Source organism: Herpailurus yagouaroundi, unplaced genomic scaffold (assembly GCF_014898765.1).
Source record: "Herpailurus yagouaroundi ecotype Mexico unplaced genomic scaffold, PumYag 141, whole genome shotgun sequence".
NCBI classification, from domain to species: Eukaryota; Metazoa; Chordata; class Mammalia; order Carnivora; family Felidae; genus Herpailurus; species Herpailurus yagouaroundi.
The window spans coordinates 50,833,261-50,858,730 of record NW_024412396.1 but is presented as its reverse complement, the minus strand read 5'-3'; the positions used below and the strand labels follow the sequence as shown (position 1 = coordinate 50,858,730).

At 56.2% G+C, this 25,470-nt stretch overlaps 2 protein-coding genes and 1 long non-coding RNA gene across 9 annotated transcripts in view; 2 read left to right on the top strand and 1 right to left on the bottom strand.

Annotated features, from left to right (window-relative positions):
• Nucleotides 1-4,030, top strand: part of ANGEL1 (angel homolog 1) — a 45,619-nt gene extending 41,589 nt beyond the window's left edge. Inside the window, exon 13 of the transcript XR_005791065.1 lies at nucleotides 3,767-4,030. The gene's annotated coding sequence lies outside the window, so the exon portion shown is untranslated. The remainder of the gene's footprint in view (nucleotides 1-3,766) is intronic.
• On the bottom strand, nucleotides 1,839-22,480 carry VASH1 (vasohibin 1). Of its 7 annotated transcripts, none has more exons than XM_040477796.1 (10): nucleotides 22,205-22,480; nucleotides 20,447-20,832; nucleotides 17,359-17,481; nucleotides 14,610-14,687; nucleotides 14,342-14,430; nucleotides 13,177-13,236; nucleotides 11,481-11,555; nucleotides 8,404-8,785; nucleotides 6,726-6,838; nucleotides 1,839-5,834 (listed from the first exon to the last, which is right to left on the bottom strand). In XM_040477796.1, exons 1-10 carry the CDS (start codon nucleotides 22,392-22,394, stop codon nucleotides 5,762-5,764), a joined length of 1,569 nt encoding a protein of 522 aa, XP_040333730.1. In that variant the 5' UTR covers nucleotides 22,395-22,480; the 3' UTR covers nucleotides 1,839-5,761. The 7 variants fall into 7 exon arrangements, with proteins under 7 accessions (XP_040333730.1, XP_040333731.1, XP_040333732.1 ...); XM_040477797.1 differs by having other exon boundaries at nucleotides 13,177-13,233; XM_040477798.1 differs by lacking the exon at nucleotides 14,610-14,687.
• The window catches only part of LOC121032090 (uncharacterized), a 146,609-nt gene continuing 143,501 nt past the window's right edge, over nucleotides 22,363-25,470 (top strand). The window contains exons 1-2 of the long non-coding RNA XR_005791066.1: nucleotides 22,363-22,473; nucleotides 23,908-24,190. This is a non-coding gene — a long non-coding RNA (uncharacterized LOC121032090). The remainder of the gene's footprint in view (nucleotides 22,474-23,907; nucleotides 24,191-25,470) is intronic.

Sequence of the window (25,470 nt, the reverse complement as noted above, 5' to 3'; positions counted from 1 at the left end):
TGAGCAAATGCATGAAAACAAAATTGTTCCAGGCAGGGACCAGCCAGACGAGAGAGCCTGGTAGGGTGTAGATGTAGGCCCACTTAGGAGAATGGGAACTGAATGTGTTTCTAAGGGGATTCTGCCTCCTGCCCCATCCCTCCTCAGTTCCTCTGCCCCCGAGGCCTCACACAGCTGTGGAGAGAAGAGTGGCATCTCTACACTTAAATTTAAATTCTGGGAGGTTGTCTTTCCCATGACCAAGCCCTTTCTTGTTGGGACTTAGAGGAAGTGCACATCCCCAGACAGCTGTTCCTTCAGCCGACCTGAGGTGGCCCATCTCCACCACCTGCCAAGCCTCAGCAGTGGGTCCTCTAACCCACTTGGCAAACACTGAAGACTATCTGGGCCAGTTGGCTTGGGCCTTGGTATGATCACCTCTTGTCACCGTTGCCCTCCACAGTAGCAGTCAAGAGGTCAGATCCTGGTAGATGGGGATGACAGGGCTTTCAACCTCTTCGTGTTCAGGGCTCCAAGAAGTGCCACCTGCATCCAAAAGTCCAACACAAATTAGTCATGGGCCTAAATGAGGCTGGGACCTGCTGAGAGCCTGAAAGAAACAGGGCAGCAGGAAATGAGGTAACCCCCCAGCCCCCGTAAGCTGAGCCCTGATCCTCCTGGAAGTCCACGATGACATTTACCTCTATGTCAATTCTAAGCAGTGTCCACAGTGAGCCTGTTGGACTCATGACAGACTGGCTCCAGCACTGACCCAGCCCTCATTTGTACATGAGCAATCCACGGGCTCTCTGTGTATTAGCCCGTGTCGCTGAGGTCTATCCACAGGTCCTTTACTTGGTATCTTAGGTGGACATGAGTGTGTACATTATAATGTTGCCTTTGGGTAAAGGTGTACAATCCATGTTATTCACAGATTCTGGTTACCTCTGTTGAAAGGTCTTTATTTGGTATCCTTTAAATTGGACTTAAATGAACCCGTAAGTAACAAAACAGCCTCTGTTGGATGGTCTACAGTCTAAGATGTTCATGGATTGAGCAGACTGCTTCTTCTCTTCCCAGGTGCCATGCCTCACCACCATGCCACTGAAAGTGAGGGAGCCCTGTTGTGCTAAACTACACTTCTAGCTAAGACTTGATGGGGATTGGCTGGGATGAGGAGGGGTAAATGCCCTACCTCTTCTTTCAAGTCCAGGCTTTACTCTCAGCCAAATGAGAGGGTAGGGAGAGGAAGGGTACAGGTGAAAAGTAAGGCTGTGGAGTCTAAAGCTATTTCTGTGCAAGTCTGGTTGCAGCTGTTCGGAAGGGGCCCAGAGCTGGAGGGAGCAGGGACGATGAGTGGAATCAGAGGTGTTTTCCAAGGCTGTGGCTTTAGCCACCATTGATTCTGCAGCGAAATTGTGGGCGATGGTGCTGAGAAGGGACTTCAGATCCCTGTTGCTGTGGTTTCCTGAAATAACCTTCCCTCCTAGAGGAATACTCATCCTTCCTCCTCTGTTTCCGGGGGACTGCTGGGGACCTGTTAGGGACTGGGATAGGAGGAGCAGGTGCTGGCCTGCGGGGCTCAAGCGGGCTGTGTGAGGGAGAAGGGTTCATTTACAGCCAGTGGGAAAGATCTCCCAGGGTAGGATCAACAAGAGTGGAGCGGCTTCAGCAGGCTGAGGGTGACAGTCTGGGACCTCAGGAGTCACCCTGACTTCAGAGGCCTTAAGGGTTCCTGTTGGCTAGTTTCGGGCTCCCCTCACCTCTGGTCAGGTTTTTTTCTGGAACCACCAAGGCTGACACTGGTGGGTGGCCAGGCTCCAGGCGTGGCTCCCAGGGGAAAGGAGACAAGGCTTCCATGTGGTTTCTGCCCAGCCCGTGCAACCGGAGCTGGGAGCCTTTATTCATTTCAGGAAAAAATTGAGCACAGCAATGAGAGGGGTGTAAAAGTGAGAGGGGAGAGAACAATACTGACACGGGAAGAGCAGGAAGGACAAAGTCTGGTCCCACAGGCAGCCCAACACAAAGCTTAAGGGAGGGGAATCTCCCATCACCAGGCCCCTGAGGCCAAGCACACCAGAGAAAGGGGAACTTGGGACCCAGGAACACCAGGATGTGGCACGGAGGTCAACACTGTTGAGCGTGCAGCTAGCACCACAGCAGCCCTGTGTGGCCTGGGGCAGGACCCCTCCAGCCCCACACTCCAGAGGCCCTCCCACCCTTCAGCTGGTTTCTCAGCAGGAACAAGTAGAGATTGCAGCACAGGGTGCTCTGGCACAAAGAATGCAGTCAGTGTGCCAGCCCAGCTTTGCGCCTTCCCGTACTTCGAGGCCAGAGGGTGGGCCTGGGGATGTTACATCAAAGCCAAAAAGCTACTCAGGCAGGGGACCCAGGGTGCACACAGATACATGGGCCTCTGGGCACGCTGCTGACCAGAACTGGACCCTAGCTCGGAGCCAGGAGGTCAAGTCCAAGATGGAAGGAATGGGGCGTGTGCTGGCAGACAGGGTCAGAAATCAGACACAGCCAACCTCTGGGCCCCTTCTGCTCCTTGGAACCCTGGCCCTAGGCTTCATGGTACCTGGGCTGGGGGGCTGCTCCCCTCCCCACTTGGCCACACTCCGGAAGGATGGGGTCTGGCATGAGGGGAACATGACTGTGTTGAGGCCATGGGAGGGAGAGGACTGGCAGTTAAGGTGGGCAGGAAGGTGCTCTAAACACTGTTTCCCAGTGTTCTGAGCTGGCACTGAGCACAAGGAGCCGGGCTTTGGGGAGCGGTCATCGCCACCCCGACCCACCTTCATTAAGCAGCTTTCTCTGACCTCACCTTGGGCCCTCCTCAGCCAGCAGCTCCCACCCCTAGGGGCAGAGGAGCCCCCACTGGGTGATGGAAGGCAGTCCTGAGTCAGGAGCCAGACCCCTGTTCCTCACAGGAAGTAGATGAGGTGAAACCAAGGATGGTGACTAAGGCCCCAAAGTCCCTGCCTCTGCCTCCCCAGAAACTGCAGTCAGGCCAGCCCCAGGGAGCAGAGCCTGTGTAAACATGCTCAGGAGGGGAGGAGGGGTTGCTACATATGAGAAAATGTTAAAAATAAATTAAAAAGCACCGCTGTATCCTGTGGTGGCCTCCACAGGCCCAAGGTCTCAGCAAGGAAGGGGGCTCCTAGGGGTTATCAGCTCAGGGTGATCAGCTCCCTCTTGCGGGCAGCAACAGGGGTGGGCCTCATTTCACTCTGTCTCCCCAGAGGGCTCTGGGAAAGGAGCCTGTGGATTGAGCAACTCCGGCCCCCTCCCCCCCCCCGTCTCCCTGACCCTAATCCCCTCTCCCCTCTCTTCTCTCGAGCCCTAGGGTCCACAGGTCCACAGGTCCTGAGTCCCTCCCCTGTTGCTAAGTGGCTTGCAGGAGGTACCCACACATAGACCTAGAAAAGGCCTCATTCATTTTCGGCTGCACACCTCCCAGAGTGAGCCATCCCTGCCTCTGGTCGATGTGGAAACATGGGGACCACCACCCCACTCCCTAAAAACAGGGATGGGATGGGATGGTGAGTCAGGGGTCATGACGGCCCTTGAATTGGTCTGGCTGGGGACTACAGTCCGGGGGCAGGTTAGGTCCCTCCCCAGGGCCCAGTGACCCCTGAATAACCCAAGGGACTGCCCAGCTGGCCCTCCTGCTGGGCCTGGCTCTGGGCCAGAAGCTGCTGGTATGGAGAGCTGCCAGCCCCTGGGGCTTCCCCGACAGCAAAGGCATCCTGTCTCCCTCCCTCCCTCTTTCTCTGCTTCTCAGGCCCCATCCATCTCCCTGGCAGGCTGGGAACTGTGCCATCTCTACTCCACCCCCACTGGTGACCCTGGTGGGTCTCTGGTCGGCAAGGAGCGTGAAGAGGACAAACCTGGGCCAGTTGCCCTCCCCGGGAGAAGCTTCAGCGGCGAGAACGCTGCCCTGGCCCAGCTTGCTCTGGGAAGCCTCAAACTGTTCTGAAAGCATCTCACTGGACTTCTCCCCAGCGCAAACTCTAACTCAGAGATTACAAACTGGCATTCTCTTTCATGTTGGGTTTTTACATTTTCTGAACTGATTGCCAACATTTAAAAATCAGGATATTTCACATAAAAAATTCAGAGTTCTGGCTTCTGGAAAAACAGACAATTTGGTAATGCAGGGCCCACATTCTGAGAATAGCTGAGCAATAGTTGCTGCTTGAAAGGGATATGCCCTCTCTCATTTGCCACAGTGCCCACCCAGCCCTGCTGCCCTTTTAATCCCCCGTCTGGCCCCGTGGGCATCTGAGGTTCTGGTCCTCCCTTTTCCAGGGCCTAGCCCCTGGCTGAACCCCAGCCATTTCAGTGCAATGAAACCTTGGTGGTCCTCTCATCCTGCTACCCCTTCCATAACCTGAACCCTCTCTACAGCTTTCTGACAAGTAGCCATCCAGACTTTGCTTGGATACTTCCAGCAACAGAGAACTCTATTCCCCAAACAGCCCGATTCTAAACTCTCTCCCACATCCTTTTCTCACTTACGTTCCTCATTTCTCAGTCTTTACTCCTCTGTGGTGTCAGCCGCACCCTTGTCCTACCACGTCCTTGTTGTTTGAGCCTCCAGAACCTTCCCCCAACCCTGCCAACTTCCTTCCACCTCTCACTTGCCTGCCAGGTATCTCACACTTGCCAGGCAGACTGTGTAGTCTCCAGCTATCCAGATTCTTCCCTGACAAGCCACATGCAACAAATCTGATCATCACTGGTACCCCCAAACCTAGACAGGTTGCTAAATGAGGGGAGACAGGCACGAGGCACAAGCATCCTGATCTGGTCTTTGTTTTCACAGCAAGGACTGAGGTAATAGAAAGGGGGGAGTAGCAGTGCCTCTCACCCCCACCCTTGGGGACAGGACTGCCAGGGGATAGCCCCGGGCCCAAGTGTCTTACTCTGTCCCCAGCCATGCTTCCTGGACCCACTGGGTCTGCTCAGTCCCTACAGTCATGCTGAGCCCAGGGCAACTCTGGGCCTTTGGCAAGGCTCAGCCCCTCTGCAGGGAGCCCCCTGGGCTTCAGCAACAGGCAGAGCTGGGCTAAGTAAGGAGACTAGGTAGGAGCTGGGCCTGGGATTTCCTCCCCCAGTGGTCTCTCCTGGGCTCTCCTGCAGCCCACACAGCAGTGTCCATGGGCCACAAGCGCACAGGGCTGTCCTGGGCCATGGACTCTGCTCTTGGGGCAGATGTGGCCTTGTGCCAAGCTCCTGATATTGGCCACACAGACCTTTCCCAGGATGATTTCTACCCTGCTTCCCGTTCCCTGGCTCAAGATTCTGCCAGGGCAGACAGAACTGGAGGAATACCTCCGTCCCTCCCCCTTCCCCACCCCCATCCTGCCACAGGCTTAGGGGGCTGGGAAATTTCCCACAGGTAGGATGGACTCAAATCCCAGAGGGACACCAGCAGAGCCAGCAACCCCCTCCTTGCTCAGCCTTGTGGCACTTAGATGTCCTAAGCACTGGCCTTCCAGCCACCGGCAGATCCATTAGTTTTGTTTTCCCCAAATCCCTTAAACTTCAGTTACTGGGTTAAAAACTCCAAAGAAAATACTAACTGCTTCTTGGCCCAAAGTTAAGGGGCTTGGCCCAGCGGGAGGGGCAGCAGCTTGGGTGGCTGAGCTGGGACAGGCTCTTCCTGCTGCCTCTCACCCTGCCCGGTCACCAGCCCCTCCCTCCCCACGAATGAGGCTGGTTCTGGCAGATGGATCCCAGCCAGAAGTGGTGAGGCTGGGCACTGCCACGTGCCTCACACCCGAATCTGGTACCCGTTGAGGTCCGGCATGGCTTTGGGCTCAGAAGGCTTCTTCTCACCCGATGGCCTGCAGGGAAGAGAGAATGGAGAAAGGGTGAGGGGCTTGGCAGGGAGGTGGGGGAGGGGGGAACAAGCAGTGGCTGCTCCTGGTCACTCCCCCTCCCTCCTTCAAGGTGCCCCAAATGCAGCAGTAAAGTCCACGTGGAAGTGTGTTTCTGGAACCCTGTCCTGCCTGTGCTGTCCTGAGTGTGGTCCCTCCACTCTCTTGCAGGCTCTTGCTCTTTGCTGGAGGTCCCCTAGTCCGCGGTTGGCTGTAACAGCTGAACTGTGTGCCTCTCTGCGTGGGGAATCTGCTCTCTACAAAAGCTGCCTAGGTCCAAGCGAATGACACTGCATATCAGAGGCCTGCTTGTGCCCCTTAATCATCCCCGAGCTGTGGCTCCTGAATGACAATGACACTAAATCAAGAGCCAGACCCACATGTAGGGGACACACCAGAGGAGGCGGCCTGGTATTTTAATGGGATGTTTCTCGCAGGGGCAGAGTCACCATCAACGTGGCCTGCTAGCCGCAATCTGATGTTAACCTCTCCCAACCACTGGGAGAGTTCCCTGTCTGACAGGGGCCCACCCCTCCCACGCTCCCTCCCACACGAGCTATCTTAGACCCTCTGTGTGGGTCCTCTTGCTCTGGCAAGAGCATGGAGTAGCCAGTGGGCCAGTGAGTGGCATTTTCTCCGGGGAAACGGGACAGCACTTCTACCAGGAGGTAGCAACACAAACGCCTAAACGCACCAAACCTACATCGCCTGCCTCTGGCGGGGGCCAAAAAAGGAAGGGCGGGAAAAGGGTGAGAAAACGTGGGGATCTAGAAGATGAGAGGGAAAAGCCTTCTTCAGGGTCCCCCAGGTCCCTCACCAGCATCCCCCCACCCCCCCAGGCACAACCCCATCCCTCACCGCCTTTCGCTGCGGCTGTTCCTGCGGTGGGGGCTGGACTGGCCCCTCTGTGGGGAGGAAACGTCCTTCTTCCGGTCCTTGGTGGGGGAGGGAGGGCCAGTCCCTTTGCCAATCTTGGTGTGGAGGAAGAAACAAAGTCTCACTTAAGGCTTCCCTAGAGCCCCTCCTGCCTTGTCCAAGCCAAAAGCCCTGAGACTGCCCTGTCTGCAGGGTCATCCCGAACCTGTTTCCCAGGAACTAAAGCTGCCAGGCAGAGCTTCCTCTGCAGGACAGCCTGCACTTACGGGCAAGTCACCGAGCTTTGTACTGTTGTAAGAAGCCCTCAGGAAAAGGGCTATTTACCCATGCCAGACAAACGTGACAGCTGGGGAAGCAGCCTATGTCCGAACTCTGGGCGGGATCTACCAGCCCCAAGGGGAACATTGGCTATCGCAAGACGAGCAGAAGCTCAGACTGGTGGCTATGTACAATAAAGGAAAAAATGAGAAAAGGGACCGAATTCCCTTTTACACAGCATGGTCAGCTTGACCGGAATTCTCAAAACACAGCGTGGGGGTGCTAGAGGGGGACAAATAACTTGGGGAGTCCTGAGCGCCAAATAGATTGGGAATCACAGTGCTAAAGAATAGGGAACTCTTGGCTTCAACTCTAGGTCCAGCCCGCTTTGAAGCCCAGTACTACTCCAGCAGCAGAAGCCAGGGTGCTGGGCAACTGGTGATATGCAGGGGAGGGCCAGCCCCCGAGAGCCAAGCAAGGTCACTGCAGCTGGCTTCTACCCTGGGGAAAGGTGTGGTCACCGCACAAGGTCAGGCCTGAGGCCTGGCAAGGCGGGGCCAGCTGAGCTCTGACACGCCCTGCTGGGGCACCTGTGACATGCCTACATTCCCTATTTCTAGACTGAGCTCCTGTCCCACCTCCTCACCACCTGTAAGGAAGCTACTGGGCGACGTGCACTTCAGTTTCGTGCCCTGAAAACAGAGCTCCCACCTGCCACCAGCCGGCCTCCTGGGTTCAATAGTGAACAAGCAATGGGGAGGGGCTGAACCCAGGAGAGCCCAGGCAGGCTCCAGGGGAGGTACCCTGGTCCAGGGGGACCCAAAAAGAGACCACCATCTGTTCACTGTAAGGCTGAGTGGGGGCAAGCTTCTCAGCAGCTTGGCCCACCTGCTGGGGTACTACCCCCTTCCCCCCCCCCCGTTCATTGCAGGTAGGAAAGAGGGAGAAGGAACACGCATCCTCATCATCTTCCCATGGCATGACTTCTTCCTTTTTCTGACTTCCTCCCAGTCCTTTATTGAATGTGGGGGTTGGGTACTCAAGAGTCAGGACACAAGACTGATGGAGGCTGCTTGCACCTGGCCCTACTTTCCCTCCCGACAGCCCATGGCTTCCCAGCCAACGGCTTCACGGAGGGTCTTACCCCTGCCCTTCTCCCCAGGTTCTGGACTTGCCCTCTGCCCACAGCCAGCTCACCTGCTGCCTCCTTCCAGGGCCCTCCCCGGCCCGGTGTCAACAACAAGGAGCAACGGTAGCCGGTTCACCCCTATCACGCCCTGGAGCCTCACGCCACCTCTGCTGGGGTGGGGGCCGAGGTGAGGGGATTGGTGGCATTCCCTGGAGAAGCGGCGGTGGCCCTTCCACTCCCACAGCCGGGCGGAGGGTGGGCGCCGGCACTGACCTTGAGCCGCATGTCGCGGGCGTGGCGCTCCAGCTCCTTGCGGAAGTCCTCGCGGCCCAGCCTGTCCACGTCCAGCACGGAGTGCTTCCACTCGATCTGCTCCACGCTGTGCGGGTCGTGGGACACACACTGGCCCAGCTTCACCTTCTTGAGCACGTGCCAGCAGCGGCCGTAGGCAGCCTCGTAGTCCAGCACGAGCTCACTGAGCGTGCGGAAGGCCGGCGGCTTGTACATCAGGTCCTCGCGCCGGCTCATGCCCAGCGCCCCGTAGCGGCCGCCAAAGTTCACCCCCAGCACGATGTGGCGGAAGTAGTTCCCTGAGAAGTAGGTCTTGAAGCTGATGGGGAAGCGCTCCAGGGTGGGCATGCTGTTGGTGAGGTAACTGCGCACGCCAGCCCGGCTAAGGAAACAGCGGCGAGAGGCGCGGGGTCGACGCACCCCACGGGGCCCCTCCACCCTGGCTCCTGGGGGACACCCCGTGTCTGGCCTGACTCCACAGCCCGCCCCCGCCCCCTGCACCCCGCCTGGAGCCGAGCATGCAGTAGGTGCCCAATAAAGTCACCGGCTGGGCAAGGCACCCAGCGATTAGTGGCCGCTGTCATGATGTCAAGTGGGGCTCACAAAGTATGAATAGCTAACTCCAGACTGCAGGGCTCTCCAGGGTCCCCGTGGCCGAAGGAGGAACGAGAGGGGCCCCCCACCCGCACCCTCCTTCCACCAGTCACACACATTTCCCCTCGCCCGCCCCTACATTCGCTCTCAGACACTCTCCCGTTTTCTCTGTCACACATACATCCCTCCAGACGCAGACACTTCTCTTTCCCTCGCTGCCCCACGCCCTGCCAAAGGACACACGTGCCTACCCACCAAAACTCCCGTCGGCCTGGCCTAGGAGGCCGGCACCGCCTGGACCAGCTGCCCACTCCGACCTCGTACCCCGCCTGCCCTGCCCGTGCAGTCGCTCCATCCACCTGGATTTCCCACAGAGCACCTTCTGCACCAGCTCCTCCCTTCCACCGCAGGACTGTTCCCCTTGTGCCTTGGCCTGCTCCTGTCACACCTCAGGCTTAGCTGTCATGGCTGACCTCCCCTTCTAATCCAAGTCAGCTCTCCTGTTTCTTTTCTCTGGGACGGGGCCCCCCCCCGCGCGCACACACACACACACACACACACACACACACACACACACTCGGTAATGATTTTGCTTCTTTGCTTGCTCGCGTTTGTCTCCCCTGCCGGAATGCAAACTTCTGAGAGCTGAGACCTTGTGTGACCATGTTCCCTGATGCCTGTCTGGGGACCAGCACGGAGCCAGGCACCTAACAGTTACTCAATAAACTCTTCTTGAACACACGAGAAGAAGAAGATGAACGGATAAAAGCTTGGAGCAGATACCCCGAACAGACACTGTACCAAGGGTCCTATTCGCAGTGACTTGTTCAGTTGTCCTAACAACTTTGTGAGACAGACACTACCGTCGTGCCCTTTTGCAGAGGGGGCTCCAAGGCTCAGAGACGTTAAGGAATGAGCTTGGGGTCACACGGTGGGAAGCTGCGGAGCTAGGGTTCAAGTCCAGGTCGGCCTGACCCTAAAGTCTATGCTGTCAGTCACTACCGTGCTTCCTGAGCCCAACTCCTTGCAAGTGTCTGAGGACACATAGATGAACAAGGCACAACAGGCTCAAGGAGCAGCGAGGAAGAGACACGGGAACAAACTCAGTATAGCGTCCACTGTGTGCACAACAGACGAGGAGACAGTGGCCGTTCTGTGGGGATGCTGAGGGGCTCCAGTCCAGATGGGACCTGCTCTTGTCATCTTCCTGTCCAAGAGCCATGAGGTAACCTCTGAGAGGCCTCTGGGACCACATGATCCTGCCTGGACCAGCTTTCCGTGAGCACTGTGGGGAGGAAGCCGGCTCTCTCTGTCTCTGTCTCCACTTTGGTGTGCGTGGCCCCTGAAGAAGAGGATGTGGGAGCGTGACGGAGGCACTGGCAGTGGCCTGAATCAGTTCTCAGGCACATCCCGACAAAGAACCCTTCAGACAGGGCAAAGCTTGTCAGGAGTGAGCTCCTGGGGCCTCTGCGGGAGGGGACTGAGGAGGTGGGCCTGTAGTTCCTTTGTACAATTTAAGGTAGGTATGTCCATGAGGGGTGGGGGGAGTGCCTCCCTCAGATGACAATCCTCCTCAGGGGAGCTGTGTTCCTGGCCTGACCACCGTGTTCTCCTCCTCGATCTGTCCCAGGGAGTGGACCCCTTGTTCTGTTCGGCAGCTCCCCTGCTGCCCTTTCTGTAGCACTAAGCCAGGCACCTACATCAGGGCCCCGGGGACGGCGGGGAGGCAGACAGAATGTTTAAGAGCGGGTAGGTGTCCATAGGGGGAGATGGGAGGGGTGGGCAGAGGCGAATCAACATAAGCCTTGAACTGGTAAGACTGAGTGATTGGGCACATGGGATTCACTATATTGTTCTGTTTGTACAAGCTTAAATTTTTCTGTAATAAAACAAAAGGCTAGAGCTGAGGCATGGACTCCTAGAACACAGAACTGGCCACGAACACCAGTCTCCCTCCTGCTCTGATCAGGGGGTTGTCTGTCCCATCTAGATACCCGATGACCCAGCTATAGGCCTCAGTTCTGCCCTTTGGATGGGGGTGACCAAGAAACTTTTTTTTTTTTTTTAAGCCAGTTCTATTTCAAAGACCCCATCTAACATCTCTACAAATCAACATGTCCTGCAAATGCCAACATTTGGGCATTCAAATGGCTTCTCCCAGACTGTCTGGTTCTCAGAAATGGCACAAGAGCCTTTGTGAGACAGTGTGCCTTGATTTGGGGTTCAGAGAACAAACTAATGGTGTCCAGAGGACTCAGAAAAGAGCTGCCCGGTGGGCCTGGAAAGTTAGCAACTGAGTCGTTGGGGACTGAGCTCCCCCTCGAGCTCCTTCACTTTGGGACCAAGTTCATGACTGCTGGGAGGGCTCTGAAGCTCATCCAGCCCTCCTCTTCCAGAAAAGGAAGCTGAGGCTCAGAAGGGCTAAGCCCACCTGCCCCTAGTCTCCAAGGGCCAAGGAAGGATACATTCCCAGGATCACGGCTTCCAGGCATTTGATTGGCAGAGCCTCTTTGGTCATCTCCTTGGCCAGGTCCATCAGCCTGCGGGGAGGGAGGCAGAACACTGAGGACAGATTCTCCAGTCTGGTAGGGGGTGGTCAGAAGGAGGAAGCAAGTCTAGAAGTGCGACAGGACCGACAGCTCCCTCCCTTCCAGCTCGGGCCCAGCACCTGCCCACCCCTCCAAGTCTGTCCTGAGCCTAAAAGGGGAGAAAAGAGGCAGCCCCTGAAAATAAAGAAGGAGTCCCCTTCCTTCTCTCCTCCCCTCCCCTCCTTTCACTTCCTTTTCCCACCCCAGACTCCAGCTCCAAAGACTTCTGGGAGAGGGGAGCATGAATGGGGGTTGTGCCTTGGTAGGCAGATCGTTGACACCCACCAGGCTGGGAGCCTTCTATGAAGACGGTGTTGCAGGGGCCGGTGGGAAAGCATACCAAGGATGCTGGGGACGTTGGCATTGCTCTTGTCCCTTCCGGAGCACAGTGAACACCCCTGACTCAACCATGGCTTCTCCAAAGAGCTTGTAATTGATTACAACTGCTCCCCCACAGCTGGCCAGCTGCCCAGGGCAGAGACACAGGATCTCAGGCAGTTAACTGCCCAGTGACTCCCTGGTCTGCTCCTGAACTTGCAATTCAGGCCACTTCAGGACAGCCTATCCCTGAGGCTGTTTCCTTCCTCCTCGCCAAATGCTGCTCTCGGGCCTGGGAATGCAGCCCGGCCACTGGCTTTGCTCAGGAGGGTGTTGGATTCCTACATCCCACCATCCCACCGAGGCTGGAGCTGGGCTCCCAGCACACGGCAACCACGGGACCACAACAGCAAAGCTTCTGTGTTAGGGAGGCTGGATTCTACCCAGGGGTTTGGAGAGGGGGTAACGAAACAGTTTAGCAAACAAACCATTTTAAGTAGTTTTCGTAAGAAAGCAAACATGGACAGACTATATGTGAAGATGTAAGATTCAAGTTAATTTCTGAAACACAGGATTTTAAGCCTGCACGCAGCTTTCGACTGAGCCCCCAGACCCAGCTGTGGCGATCGCTCTTCACTCTGCTCTGCCCTTAGGGCTTCTCTGGGGTGAAACCAGCTAGAGGTCTGCATGGGGTGAAGGAAGGGCAACAGAGAGATGCAAGCTTCTCTCCCAGGGGTCCCTGCTTCTCAGACCCTGGGCCTTGTACTAAATGACTAGGATGGAGTCCAGCAAGGCAAGTGGGGGCAACATACAGGTGCCCTGCAACGGGGAGGATGTAGGCAGTTGCAGAGAAAGGAGAGAACGGGAGGGCTGGCTCTCTCCTGCCAGGCTCAATTCTTATTAAAGAAAAAAAAAAAAAAAAAAAAAAAGAAGGCTCACGTACGGACATCTACCTGGGACCACCCTCTGTCATCGCCAAGGAAAACTGGGGGGGCTGCCCATCACCCCACATAGCTCAGCACAGATGTTGGAGTTTCCATCAAGGAGGCCCTGGATATTCATCTCGGCCAGAGGGTCCCCCTGTACGACAACCTTAGAGCCCCACAGTGGTACTTGCCCCTACTGGCTGGCTCCCCTGGGAAGTGTCCCTCCCTGCCTCATAAGCTTCCGCCCAGAGGCTCTCCCCAGGTGCTCCAGCCTACCTGGGGGCACTATTAGCCTGGATGCAGAGGGGCAGGGTGTTCCCCAAACTTACCCTGTCAGAGGTCTGCTCTTCTTAATTTCAAAGAACTGTGTCCCTGTGTGATTGTACCTGCAGGTGCCAGTTAAGGGCTTCCTAGCTTGTTCTCGAAGAGCTGTGCCCTTCTGTCCCCACCCATCCCCAAGTTCTGGGGCCCCGCACTCCTGGGGTGCAGGCTGGGTAAGAACCCCACAAAGTGCTTCCACAAGGTACCTTGGAGGATGCTGAAGACTGGAACATCTGAGAGCAGAGGAGAGCACCTGAGGGGAGACTGAGCAGTGGACAGCCCTCTGCAGCACACTCCCATTTCCCAACCAGCCGAGAAGCAGCGTGAACAGAGACCGGGCTGGAGCAGGGGTCCAACGCAACCAAAGTGCTGGGCGGTGCTCCTGAGCCAAAGGCATCCCCTCTTTGGGCCACAGCTTCCCCACTGGGAAATGGAAGGACCGGACCCAATTTCCATTAACGAGCTTGTCTTTTCTCCTGCTCAGGACCCATGCCTGGTCCTTCCATCCCTGTCACATGTGCAGCTTGAAGGGCCTAGGGAGAGGACTCAGGACACACAGCTCTGAGCAGGCACAGGGGGATGGAAAGGCCCAGAGCAGGGACCCCGGGGCACCAGGCTCAGAGGGGCCAGGTCTTTCCATGCTAGGCAGCCAGCCTCCTACCAGGGGAGAGAAAGGCAAAGGACTAGGAGAATGTTCCAAGATGTGGAAGTTACCTCCTGGAGTGTCAAATCCTTGTTCTCCTCCATCTGCCCCCCACTTATTGCTTATGAAACAGCTTTTAAACAGCCCCGCGGGAGCTGCTCCTTTCTCCTACTGGGTCTGGATGGACAGCAGAGGAGGGTCTGTGCTGGCGGCCCGAGACATGGCCATCCCACCAGCGGGTCGCTCAGAAGACACTGCCCTGTCATGCAGAGGAGGTGGAGTGGGGGTGGGGGGTGGGTAGGGAGGCCCGAGTGGGTCTGGCATTCATCAGATAAAACCCTCCAGCAGTCAGGCTGTGCTGGCACCATGAGATGGACACAGAGGTCACCTGTGAGTGGCACTCTTGGGAGCTACGGGATCCGGCTGCTCTGCTGATGCCTCTCCAGCCCTGTCTGAAAAAAGCCCCACTTGGGTGTTTGGACCAGCATGCCAGCCAGATGGTGACCATGACCCTGAACCAGGGAGGATACTGCAGCTCCCTGATGTAGCGCTGCACAGCTTCCAGGCGCTCAGGGACGGGCGTGGAGGGCTGGAACGTAGGCACACTCGGTATGGGAATCTAGGGACCGAGAAAGAGTGCTGGTCATTACAGGGAGGCTTACCCCGGAGCTTCCAGCCACCCGACACCCAGGATTAGCCCCCAGAGAAGCCACCACCCAAAGATGGCCTCCCCCTTCCTTCCTATCCCGAGCCTTTGTCCTTGGCAACTCCTGCCAGAGACTCCGGTCAGGCCCCCACCATGGCCATTTCTCTCCTTCCTGGCACTTGACGGCATTCCTCATTTGGAGCTTCTGTCGAAGTTTGAATTTTATGCTTCTGTAATAATTTTAGAAAAACATAGGTTGCCTCACCAGCTGTTTTGAATTGTAACAACTTCAAGTTGTTAACAATTTGAATTCATCAACTTCAAGGCTTAACAAGAATGTCAATATTGGGGTTAAGTTCATTTGCATTCAGGATTTGCTCTGGTTCAAGTGCTCGATCAAAACTAATTTACCTGGTGTCCCCTTCCCTCCCTGCCCTGCCTGGGCTGGGGTGCCCCTCCCGTGGGGGGCGGGGTGAGTGCGCCCCAGGATCACAGCACATGGGAAGGCACAGGCCCTCCAGCTGCGAACTGGGCTGCTGAGGAGGTCAGCGCTGCCCGGCGGGAGGGACGTTTTGGGACAGGTCTTGCCATGGATCTGCTTGCCATGGCCTGGCTGCTTTGGCCATGTTCCCCCTTCCACACCCTGTTTCCTGCCAGCTCCACGTGTGCAAGCAACATGAGCAACCAGGTAACTGGGCTCTCCTCCTCACCAGAAGAGACTTTCCAGTGCCCGGCCCAGGAAGCGGGGAGATGGGGGGGGGGGGAGGGTGCCAGGCAGGCACCTCCTGATGGCCAGAACCCGTGGGCTGCCCGGCTGCCAGGACTCAGGTCAGGAGCCGCAGATCCGCAGCCAGGCAGTCTCCAGGAAAGAGGCACTGCACAGCTGTGTGCCCCAGGCCACAGGCCCCCTTCTCAGGCCTGGGGAGCCTGCAGTTTGGCCACATCAAGCCAGTGAGGCTGAGGTGGCCCAGAAAGGCAACAGCTGGGGGCCCTCTGGGGCTACAGAACTCCTCCAGGTGGAAGCAGCAGACTTCCAGGAATAAGGTCCACCTGTGGGGGCTCCCCCTTGGCCACCAGGATATCCTGCTGGGAGGTGGCCTCAGGCTCCTCACAGAGAGGTCTCTCTCGCTCCCCCTGAGGCCTCCGCCCAGCCACCCCCTCAGTTCACATGGAGCCCACCCGGCAGGCTGGGGCCGCTGAGGGTGTCAGTCTGCATGGATAGGGGTTATGTGCGAGGGCAAGGGCAAAGCAGGCGCCCTGTGCGAACTTGGGGCAGGGCTGGGGTGGGGAAGGTTCTCCCTGCAGTGAGAAGCTGAGCCCACAGGGCACAGCCTTTAAAACGACGGGGCTACAATGTCTGGGGCCCTCATGTGGAGGGAGGCGACACACCAGTGACCACCGCACACTCATGTCTGGGGTGCTGCTGATGACTGGGACACAGGACAAGCTATGACAGACCCCTACTGGCTCTAAAGGGTAAAGATGCAGGAGGGAAGGCCCGGCTAGGCGTGTCCGGAGCACAGTTCTGCATGAACTTCCTGTCCCTTCCTTGCCGGTCCCCTTCTTCCTGTCTGGGCAGTCCCGAGCAGCTGACCCCTCTCTCTGGAGGAAGCTATTTCCCCTTTTCACATTACACTGCTGCCCAAACCGATGCCACCACTTACAGTCACCAGGGGGATAAAAGCCCCAGGACGGGGCGGCGGTGGGGGGGCTCTCCCTCTTCCTGACCACTCTGCCAGATGAGCTCCAGAACTCTCTGAGGGCCTAGCCCAGCCTCCCCCCGTGTCAGCATATGGGTTAGTGGGGAGGTGGAAGAGGAACTGGAAAAATTCCTTCACACTGTGCTGTGAACAGCATGGCGCCTGACCTCCTCAGGTGGAAGGTCCCTGAGAGGCAAACAGGTCACCCCCTTCTCAAGTGAGGCCTTCTGGGGACTTGCAGGAGCTCTGGATAGAGACGGAAAATACGCCCTCCCTTGGGACACTCCAAACAAGGAGGGAGCTACGTTCACCAGAGCCGGCCCTGGGTCAGGGTATCACCGGCCATCCTGACAGAGAACCTAGGGACTTGTCACTCTGGGACAAGGAAATGACTCCAAGAGAGGCAAAGAAAAAGACGTGGGATTCACAAGCAGGGCCTCAAAGGCTGCCACCCTTGAGGCATAGCTGGAAGGAGCCGTCTGGCCAGCTGCATGACTCACGTTAACTTGTGTGCATCAGTGCAAGACCCCCATCCTTCTGAATGTTCACGCACACACTCATTCGCTCAAAACGAATAAGCAGGATTCTGTACATCCAAAACGGCCAGGTCCGCTTTAGGACTGGGAGCCCGGATTTGCACCCCCCCCCCCCCCCGGCCCCCACCTACAAACCGGGAGCCAGGAGGGGTCAAGGGGTGGGGTTAAGTGGGCTACGTGGCAGTGAGTGAGATCTACTACCCAGATCTCTCCGGGGACAACTCCTTCCTCACTACCAAGGCCAAGGATTATCCCTAAAGTCCTGGATTCTATAAGACAGTCTTTCTGGTGGAGGCCGTGTCAGCCCTGCGCAATGAGAATGCTTGGGGGAGGTGCAACAGCCCGCAGATGGATGTGGGGGCAAGAGGCAGGACAGCCTGGAGGTCGATAGAGCCGGCTCTGGAACCAGACCATCACTATCCAAATCCCAGCTCTGCCATCCACTGTCTGGCATCTAGTTCCTTAACATCCCTCTGTGCCTCAGATGCCTCGTTTGTGAAATGGGCAGCATAAGAGAAACAATTTCATAGCATAAATGAGATGCTATGTGCTGAGGCCTTAGAACAGGGGCTGGCGCGCAGCGAAGGCTCAATTCCTGCTCGGTGTCGTTACAGTGTGTGCCAAAGCGATTGGTCAGCACGGGCCGAGGCCGCCGGCAGGGTTACCTTTTTGGAGGAGGTGTCCAAATTCCCATTCTGCAGGAGCTCCGTGGCCAGAGCCACAGTCAGAAGACCTTCAGCAGCTGGGTCTGGGATGAGTGGCCACTGAGCTTTTAAAGGTGGTGACAGCTTGGAACATCAAGGAGAGATTCTTATGAAAGAACACAAACTATTCCTGGACCTGAGATCCTTTTAGAAACGGCTGTCCTTCAACAAACTGGATCATCCTCTTAAAGGATGTTCCCCTAAAGCACCTGTGGGGTGACCGCTGCACCCTCAGTCCTTGCTCCATTGGCTGGGTACTCATGACATGCTCACCTGTTTCACGTGCCTGGCTTCATCAACTCCTCCCCAAGTCCCTCAGACATCGGTATTGCTATTATCCCCATTTTACAGCCGAGGAAACTGAGGCACAAGGAGGTCACATGCCTTCCTCACAAAAACAGCTATGCGAGAACTAGGATTTGAATGTGTTGGATTTTTCTGCCAAGCTCTTTTTATCACACGACACTGCAGGGCTCCCAGACTGAACTGCCCGCAGGGGCAGGGGCAGGGGCAAGCAGCACACAGGGGAAGGCAGGCGGCGAGGCGGCGGTGGGGACTGTGGCCAATTGGAGGAGGGGGGACCCCTCCTCAGCTCCAGCTGCCAGCTGCTATGTGGGATCATAGATTCTGTTCCCAGATCTTCTCATTTTCTGAAAAGATGCCCAAAATCTGGATCTTTATGTGAAATCTCCCAATTATACATTTTGGCTCGAGTGATCTTTTAAAACGTGACGCTCTCCCAACAAAACAGCTCTTCGGCCCACCATGATATGACCTTTGCAGAGAATGCCAAGGGCATGGCCACACGGGGAGGGGCCAGCCTAGTGGTCGTCCTGTCTGCCACTGACACTCTGGGATCCAGCCACTGGTGCCTCCCAGACTTTTCTACTCTGGGCTGAGGTCCAAAAGGAACCTCGTACAGACATGTAGGTCCTCTGCCTGTGACATCAGTCCCGTGGTTTGACGGTCAGTTTAGAATTTTTCCAGTATGCTCTCAAGACTCTTTCCACTCCCACCACACTCCTGTCAGTCTTGGCATCTCCAAACCCCCACCACCCAGATACTGGCTTCATTTCTTCATGGGTGTCTTTCCTATATGTGATGGCTAAAGATGACAAGAGGACATTACAGACCGGTGGCTCATGAATCCGTTGACTTATTTTAGTCTTTAGGAGTGGTAACAGTTTTGCAGGGAACCCTTCACACTCTTGCACAGCCTGATTTAAATATAAGCAAGGTGGCGGGAGAGCTGTCTGCTAATCACCAGCTTGCTGCTGTGGGAGAGGCGTGTGGCTTTGGCCCTAGGGCTACAGATGCCGAGTGAAGTCTAGCCTCCCGGCTTCCTGAGGAAAGATTTGAAAAAAGAGGGAATGGACATCCAGTAACAACTACTGGCTTGAGACTTTACCGTTGGTGAAATGCTTTAACGCATAGTCTCTCATTTAACTTTGACCACAATCCCCTCCATTGTACAGATGAGAAAACTGGCTCCAATGGGCTGAGGGCCTGCTTGAGTTCACACAGACAGGTGGGCGATCAAAACCAACATCCATATTCTTTGGCACGGTGCTTCCTTCCCAGGAATTTATCCCAAGGAAATAACCAAGGATGGACCCCCAAATTTATGTTTTAGAATTTTCACCGCAGTGTTCATCTTAAGAATAAAATATTAGACACCATGTCCAATCATGGGGGACTAGCTCAATAAATTTCAAGTTTATACATAGGACAATTACATAGCCATCTTATTTCCCTCGGAAATACTGGGCTGTTGTTCAGCCTTCAACCTCTGAATTCTCTTTTCCAGGAAGACAATTTCTGATGGCTCTACCGATACCTTGGTAGAAATGAAACAAAACAGGCCATCTCCATGTCTACTCCACATTAACTGCCACTCTCCCGAGCCCCCTTACTTTCCAACTGAGCCGGCACGACTAAGCGCTGGGCTCTGACCTTTGCCCAAAGGGCTTTTCTTTGGACATTTCAGGTCTCTGCACCTGAGAGTGTTTCTTTAGTCTTAACCGTAATATTATAAAACCAAAAATCGTGCGCCTGAAAGTCTTAAGCACTCTTTCATTCGGCAAACACACGCAAGTGCCTGTGTTGTGCCAGCCACACAGAAAGCCCTGGAAAGACAAAGATGAATGAGACACAGCCTCAGTCTTCATGGGTGATGCAACTGAAGGGCAGCCATCATGGAGCCAGCCCTCCACCGAAAGGTTATCTCACTTCACTCGTTTCCAGAGACCTTTTTCTAACTGCCCTGAATCTAGCGTCCAGCAGAGCAGAGGGCATGGAACTTCAAAACCTGAGGCTGAGTCCTGGCTCTGCCACTTACTAGCTGTGGGATCCTGAGTTTTCAGTTTTTCCGTCTGTAAAATGGGGCCCCAAACCACACTTGTTTCACAAGGCTGTTGGAGAACTCAGTGGGATAGGGCATGAAAATATTTTCTCAACATCTGAAGCCCTGTGTCCTCCTAGTCATTTATTACGTGCCTGCCCACAGTTCACCGGCTTAGCAAATAAGATGTAAAGCCACATTAGTGTACTTGTTAATCTGCTGCCCTGCCCACAAAACATGGGTATTTAAAAAGGGATGGAAGAGGCGCCTGGGTGGCTCAGTCGGTTAAGTGTCTGACTCTGGATTTTGGCTCAGGTCATGATCTCACAGTTTGTGAGATCGAGCCCTGTGTCATCTCTGCACTGACAGCATGGAGGCTGCCTGGGATTCTCTCTCTCCCTCTCTCTATGCCCGGCCCCCCTTGCTCATGCTCTCTCAATAAATAACTACTTTTTAAAAGTAAAAAAAAAAAAAAAAAAAAGGGATGGAAGAAAGCCTCCTGGAAACAGGGCATGTGGATCTCACAGAACCTCAAAGGCAGTTGAGAGAAAGTTCTTCTGGACAGGCACAACCTATTTGTATTTTTAAAGTGCTACTATGCCAGTGGTCCCCTACCCCACCAAGGAAAAGTGTGATTTGGCTCTCTCAGCCCCAAGATCGCTAAAACCTGATACACCACTCCCCCCAACACACGTACACAATGCTTACCTTGGGCAGGTCTGTGGCTCCTCGGATCCGCTGGGCCACCTTCTCTCCATCGGGGTGGATCTTGGCCACGTGCTTCCACATCCTTTCCCAGGTGGCTTCGTCCACAGGCAGCCCACCCCGGTTGACAAAGAAGGGGACGCCTCCGTCTCGCAGGTCCTCTTCCCCTTCCTCCTCTGGCTCATCATCTCTCTGGGCTGAGGCCCCTTCACTGGTCTCCAGGCGTCTGACCCCAGAGGGGGCTGCAGCGGCAGTGGGGGCAGCACCGCTGCTGCCACCCCCGACCACCTTCTTCCCCCCTGGCATCCCCGAATCCTTGATGGGGGTAGGAGTATGTATCAGGAGGCAGGAAAAAATAGGTGGCTCACAGGAGGCCTCCCACACACCAGCTGCAGAGATAACACATGGCCAAACAGAGGGCAAGGCGCCTTTAAGAAACCAGGGCGTGGCTCCTGTACAATAAAATACTACTCAATAAGAAAAAAAAAATCAGTGCCTCAACGTGAAGTAGGGGGTAGAGAGGTGGCGGTCCGGGGTCAGCCTTAAAGGCTTTGTTCTTTTTGTAAAACGGGATAAAGAGAACACACCCCAACTTGGCAGCCATCACAAAGCTCCCCCATTTGACAGCGAGAACAATGACGGGCAGCAGTCTGGGCTTGCAGAGTAAAGTCGGAGGGAAACTGAGGCCAGACAGCTCACACCTGCGGCCACAGAGGGTCAAGGCACCGGGTACAGGCCAACCGGGTGCCCCAAGTCGTAGTTTTGGAGAACAATTTCGTCTCCAAAATCTCGCACGCTCACAGCAGCGCGCGCTCCGGGGGGTACCGAGAGGACTCCGCGCCGCATCAGCTCGGAGCCAGGACCCCCGGACAAGAGGGTGACGAGGGGGCGCGATTTCTCTGACGCGACGAGCCTGGGAGCCAAGACTCACAGCTGGCTGGGCGCTGGGAGGGGGCGCACGCCGACGCGCTCATTCCACGCCCGCGGCCAACTCCCCGCACAAAGTGGGCTTTGTCTCGGCCCCCGTCCCCTCGCCCCCGGGAAGCAGCAGCTCAGCTCCCAGAAGGGGGAAGGGCGCGGAGGGGGGGGCGCCAAGGCCCAGCCGGTCCCGAGCCGGGCGCGTCTCAGCGGGCGGACAGCGGGCACCCGGCGCCGCGCAGCGCCAGCCGAGCCATCGCGGGGCGCGGGTCCCGCTCCGGGGCCGGGGGCTCAGCGGGGCCGACTCGGGCGGCGCGCAGGGGCCAGGCTGAGGTCACCGAGCGGCGGGCTCCGGCTGCGCGGTCGCAGCCTCCGAGTGGCTGCGGCATGGGCGGTGGCGCGGCCGGGCCGGGCGAAGGATGCTCCGCGGCGGTCCTCTCGCGCTCCGGCTGCCCGGGCTGAGTGGGAGGAGGAAGGACCGCCGGACGGGGAGGGAGAGCTCGGAGGCTCGCGCGGCCACAGCCCGCGGAGGGAGCTGGAGGCGAGTGACAAAGCCTCGGCAAGCGCGGGCTGCGCTAGTCCCGCCGAGCGGGAGGTCCACGCTGAGCTGCTCCGCGAAGCTCAGGCCGCCGCCTCCGCCGCCCCAGGGCCCAGCTGCCGCCAGCCGCGCGCGTCCCCTGCCCGCCGGCCGCCCACCCGGCTCGACTTCGGCCGGCGCCGCGCATGCGCTCCGTCCCCCCCTTAAAGGGCCAGCGCGTTCCCGGCGGGCCCTCCGCCTTCCGCCGCCAGCCCTGCGCCCCAAGTTATCTCTAGGATGCAGGGTGTCGTCCGCGCCGCTCTCACCTCTCTCCCAGGGCGCGGCGAAGCCGGAGACGAGCTGCGGAGGAAGCTCACAACGTGCCACACGGAGCTCAAACTGCGTGGAGATTCCGGCCTCGGGAGGCCCGCGGTCGGGAATTTCCGAAAGGAAGCACCTCGCAGGGGCCCTCAGGGGGTAGAAGTGAGAGTTCTGGCCTGGAGGACCCGGTCTCATTTCCTGCGGGACATCCTACAGGTCGCTTCCCTCCATGGGCCTCAGTTTCCCCATCTGGCAGCCGAGCTCGTCACACCGGGTGAGCGCAGAGCCCTGGCGTGCGGGTTCCTTAACGGAGGCCATCTGGGGGTTAGTGTCACGACTTCTGGAAGCGAAAGGGTTAAAAGCCACCCTGTTGCACCCCAAGACCTGCATCAGTGGGAGCGGGGTGCGCGGGGTTCGCCCCCTCGTCGACCTCCCCGGACCTGGCGATGGGCGCCCCTGCGCCCCCCTGCAGGGGGGTTGCCGCGCCCGGGGTCTTGGGACGGCGACCCATGCGTGAAGTGAGTTGACAGTCGGTAGGGTCCTGCCGGCCCAGAGGAAGGGGACACCACAGCCCATTGCTGTGTGCGGGCCCGGGACGGTGGAGACCCAAGACACGCTTCTCCTCCCCCCCCCCCCCCCCCCGCCCCCGGCGCCCCCCAACAGAGCAGCAGAGCGGAGAGGAAAAGGCGCAAAGGGGGAGCAGAAGGAAAGAATTCACTGAAAGACAGCCATGTGCGCTTTAAGACCTCTCCTGTCTCCCACCAGGAGTTAGTATGAATGGCAAAGCAGCTTCCTGGGCCCTGGCCCGCCTGCCCGCAGATTCAGATTGCTTAGGTCTCCGAGTCTGCTGCATTTCTCACCGTGCCCCTTTCCGCCAAGCTGAAGTTTCCACACCTGGGCTGGGACAGAGAAGGCCTTGGGGAACGCGGAGGTGGTCAGTGGTTCCCCGTCTGTTTTCTCTAAAGTCCCCGGTGTCTGAATTTCCTAGGTCCCCTCCGGTAGCTCCCTCTTCCTGCCTCCAGGGTCAGCAACCAAGGGTGATGAGTGATGGGAAGGGTCACAGGACTTCGAGAAAGCTCGTAAACCGGAGTTCCTCTTAGCTTACAGAGGCTGGAAGACCCCAAGCATGTGAAACCACCAGGGACCAACAACTGTAACCTACTCATCCTCTAGATGGGGAGATTGAGTCTCAGAGAGTGACTTCCTCAAACCCACGCAGCTAACAATTGCAACTGACGCTTCACTTTTTCAGACACTTACCGTTCGCCCTGCACTTTGCCACTCTTGCTAGCTAAGTTGTGGTAGTTTAAAAATATTTGCCAAGTTCTTTACTGCTTCTCCTTTCAACAGATGTTGTCTAGGGGCACCTGGGTGGTTCAGTCCGTTGAGCGTCCAACTTCGGCTTAGGTCATAATCTCAGGGTTTGTGGATTCAAGCCCTGCATCAGGCTCGCTGCTGTCAGCGAGGAGAGCACTTCGGATCCTCTGGCCCCCTCCCTGTATGTGCCACCCCCGCTCTCTCTCTCAAAAAATGAATAAACATTAAAAAAAAACCCAAAAGATGTTGTCTTAATTCCTCTCCCCTGACTGCTGGCTGGACTTGGCAACCGGCTTCTAATGAACACAACATGGTGGGGGTGATGCTATATAGCTCTTAAGCCTAAGTATAGAAAGGAGACATTTCTCTTGTCTCTTTCTTGCTTTCTCAGTACAGGCACGCTTGAAACCAGCCACCATGCTGTGAGGAAGCCCAAGCCCTGCGGAGAGATGACGTGACGTGTTCTGGCTGACGTCTCCAGTTAGGGCTCTCAGTTCACAACCAGCATCACTCAGATAGGTGATGACCTGACATCATCCCAGCTGCCAGCCTCTGAGTCTTCTAGCCAAAGCCCCAGACGTGGAGCAGAGACAAGCCAACCTTGCCGTGCCCTGTCTGAATTTCTCTCCCACAGAAACTGAGAGATAAGAAGCGATCATTATTGTTTTAAGCCAGTAAGTTTTGGGGTACTTTGTTATGCGGCATTAGATAATTAATTCTGTGAAATGACATTTCCTGAAATGACAAATAATACAGTAGATTTGGGGTATTTATTCAAACATGCCAACAGTGAGTAGTTATTGAGCACCTTCTATGAGCCTGGCTCTGTACTAGGCACTGGGGATACAGTGGTCAACAAGAGGAACGTGGTCTTTGCCCTGGTAAGGCTTATGGTCTACTACTGGAGGAGATGGTTAAACATGATTCTAATAAAGTGCTTTGCCAGAGTCTTAGACCAGGAAGCTATGGGAGTGCATACTCAGGGCAACTTGGTCAGTTAAGTGGGTTGCTGGGGAAGGAGGAAATGAGTTGAGCACAAGGCCAGCATGGTCTAGCCGAGAGAGGTTTCTGGGATATATTCGTAGAAGGGGGAGGGGACAGGTGTTCAGGCAGGGTGGAAGGGCATACAGATAGATTAGAAAATGGTGAAACCAGAAAGGGATGTGTCTTACTCAATCTCATTTTAGCCGAAAATCACTAGGGTCACAGAGTTTGTGAACTGGGGTGCAGATCTTGGGTCCCCTCCCACAGGGGGAGGGGATCAAACCCTCCCACAATCCCGCATAACTATACCCAGGGAACAACATCTCTAATGACACTTGGGTCACTCCTCATTTGGCTCAAAGCTCTTCTGACTAATATCTCTTTTGCTGTCTTCACAAAGACAATTTCTGGAAGAAATTAAGAATGAGTTAATTTCCATTTTACACAGGAAGAAATGATGCACAGGGAGGCTGGGCAACTTACCTACCTAGTTTAGGGGCTGGCGTGTCAGGGCTTCTAGCTACTGATGATGTACTTGGATGATGACAGGGATGATGATGATAATGACACCTAGGTCACATCATATCTCGCTTGTTATTGTCACACTTGGGATTAATGTTCTGGAAACGAATATGCAGTGTCTTGGGGAATCAACGTTGGTATCAATCTGCTCTAATTCATTTTCTTGCGACACTGAAGCTAGAGTCAAATTCCTGGAGAGGAGAGTCTGGTTGACTGAGCTTGGGTTCTGGGCCCACCCTTTGGCTGGAAAAGGCCAGAGCAACTTCATTAGCTGCTCCCAAAAGACCTCAGGCAGTGGGGGCAGAGGAATGCCCTAAATGAAAATAGGGCACTGGTAGCAGAAGAAGGGCATAGAGGGGCACACTATAGGTATGTTTCTGAAAGGCAGACTGTATGTATGCATGTCTGCACTGCCCAATATGGTGGCTAGAGGTCACACATGGCTATT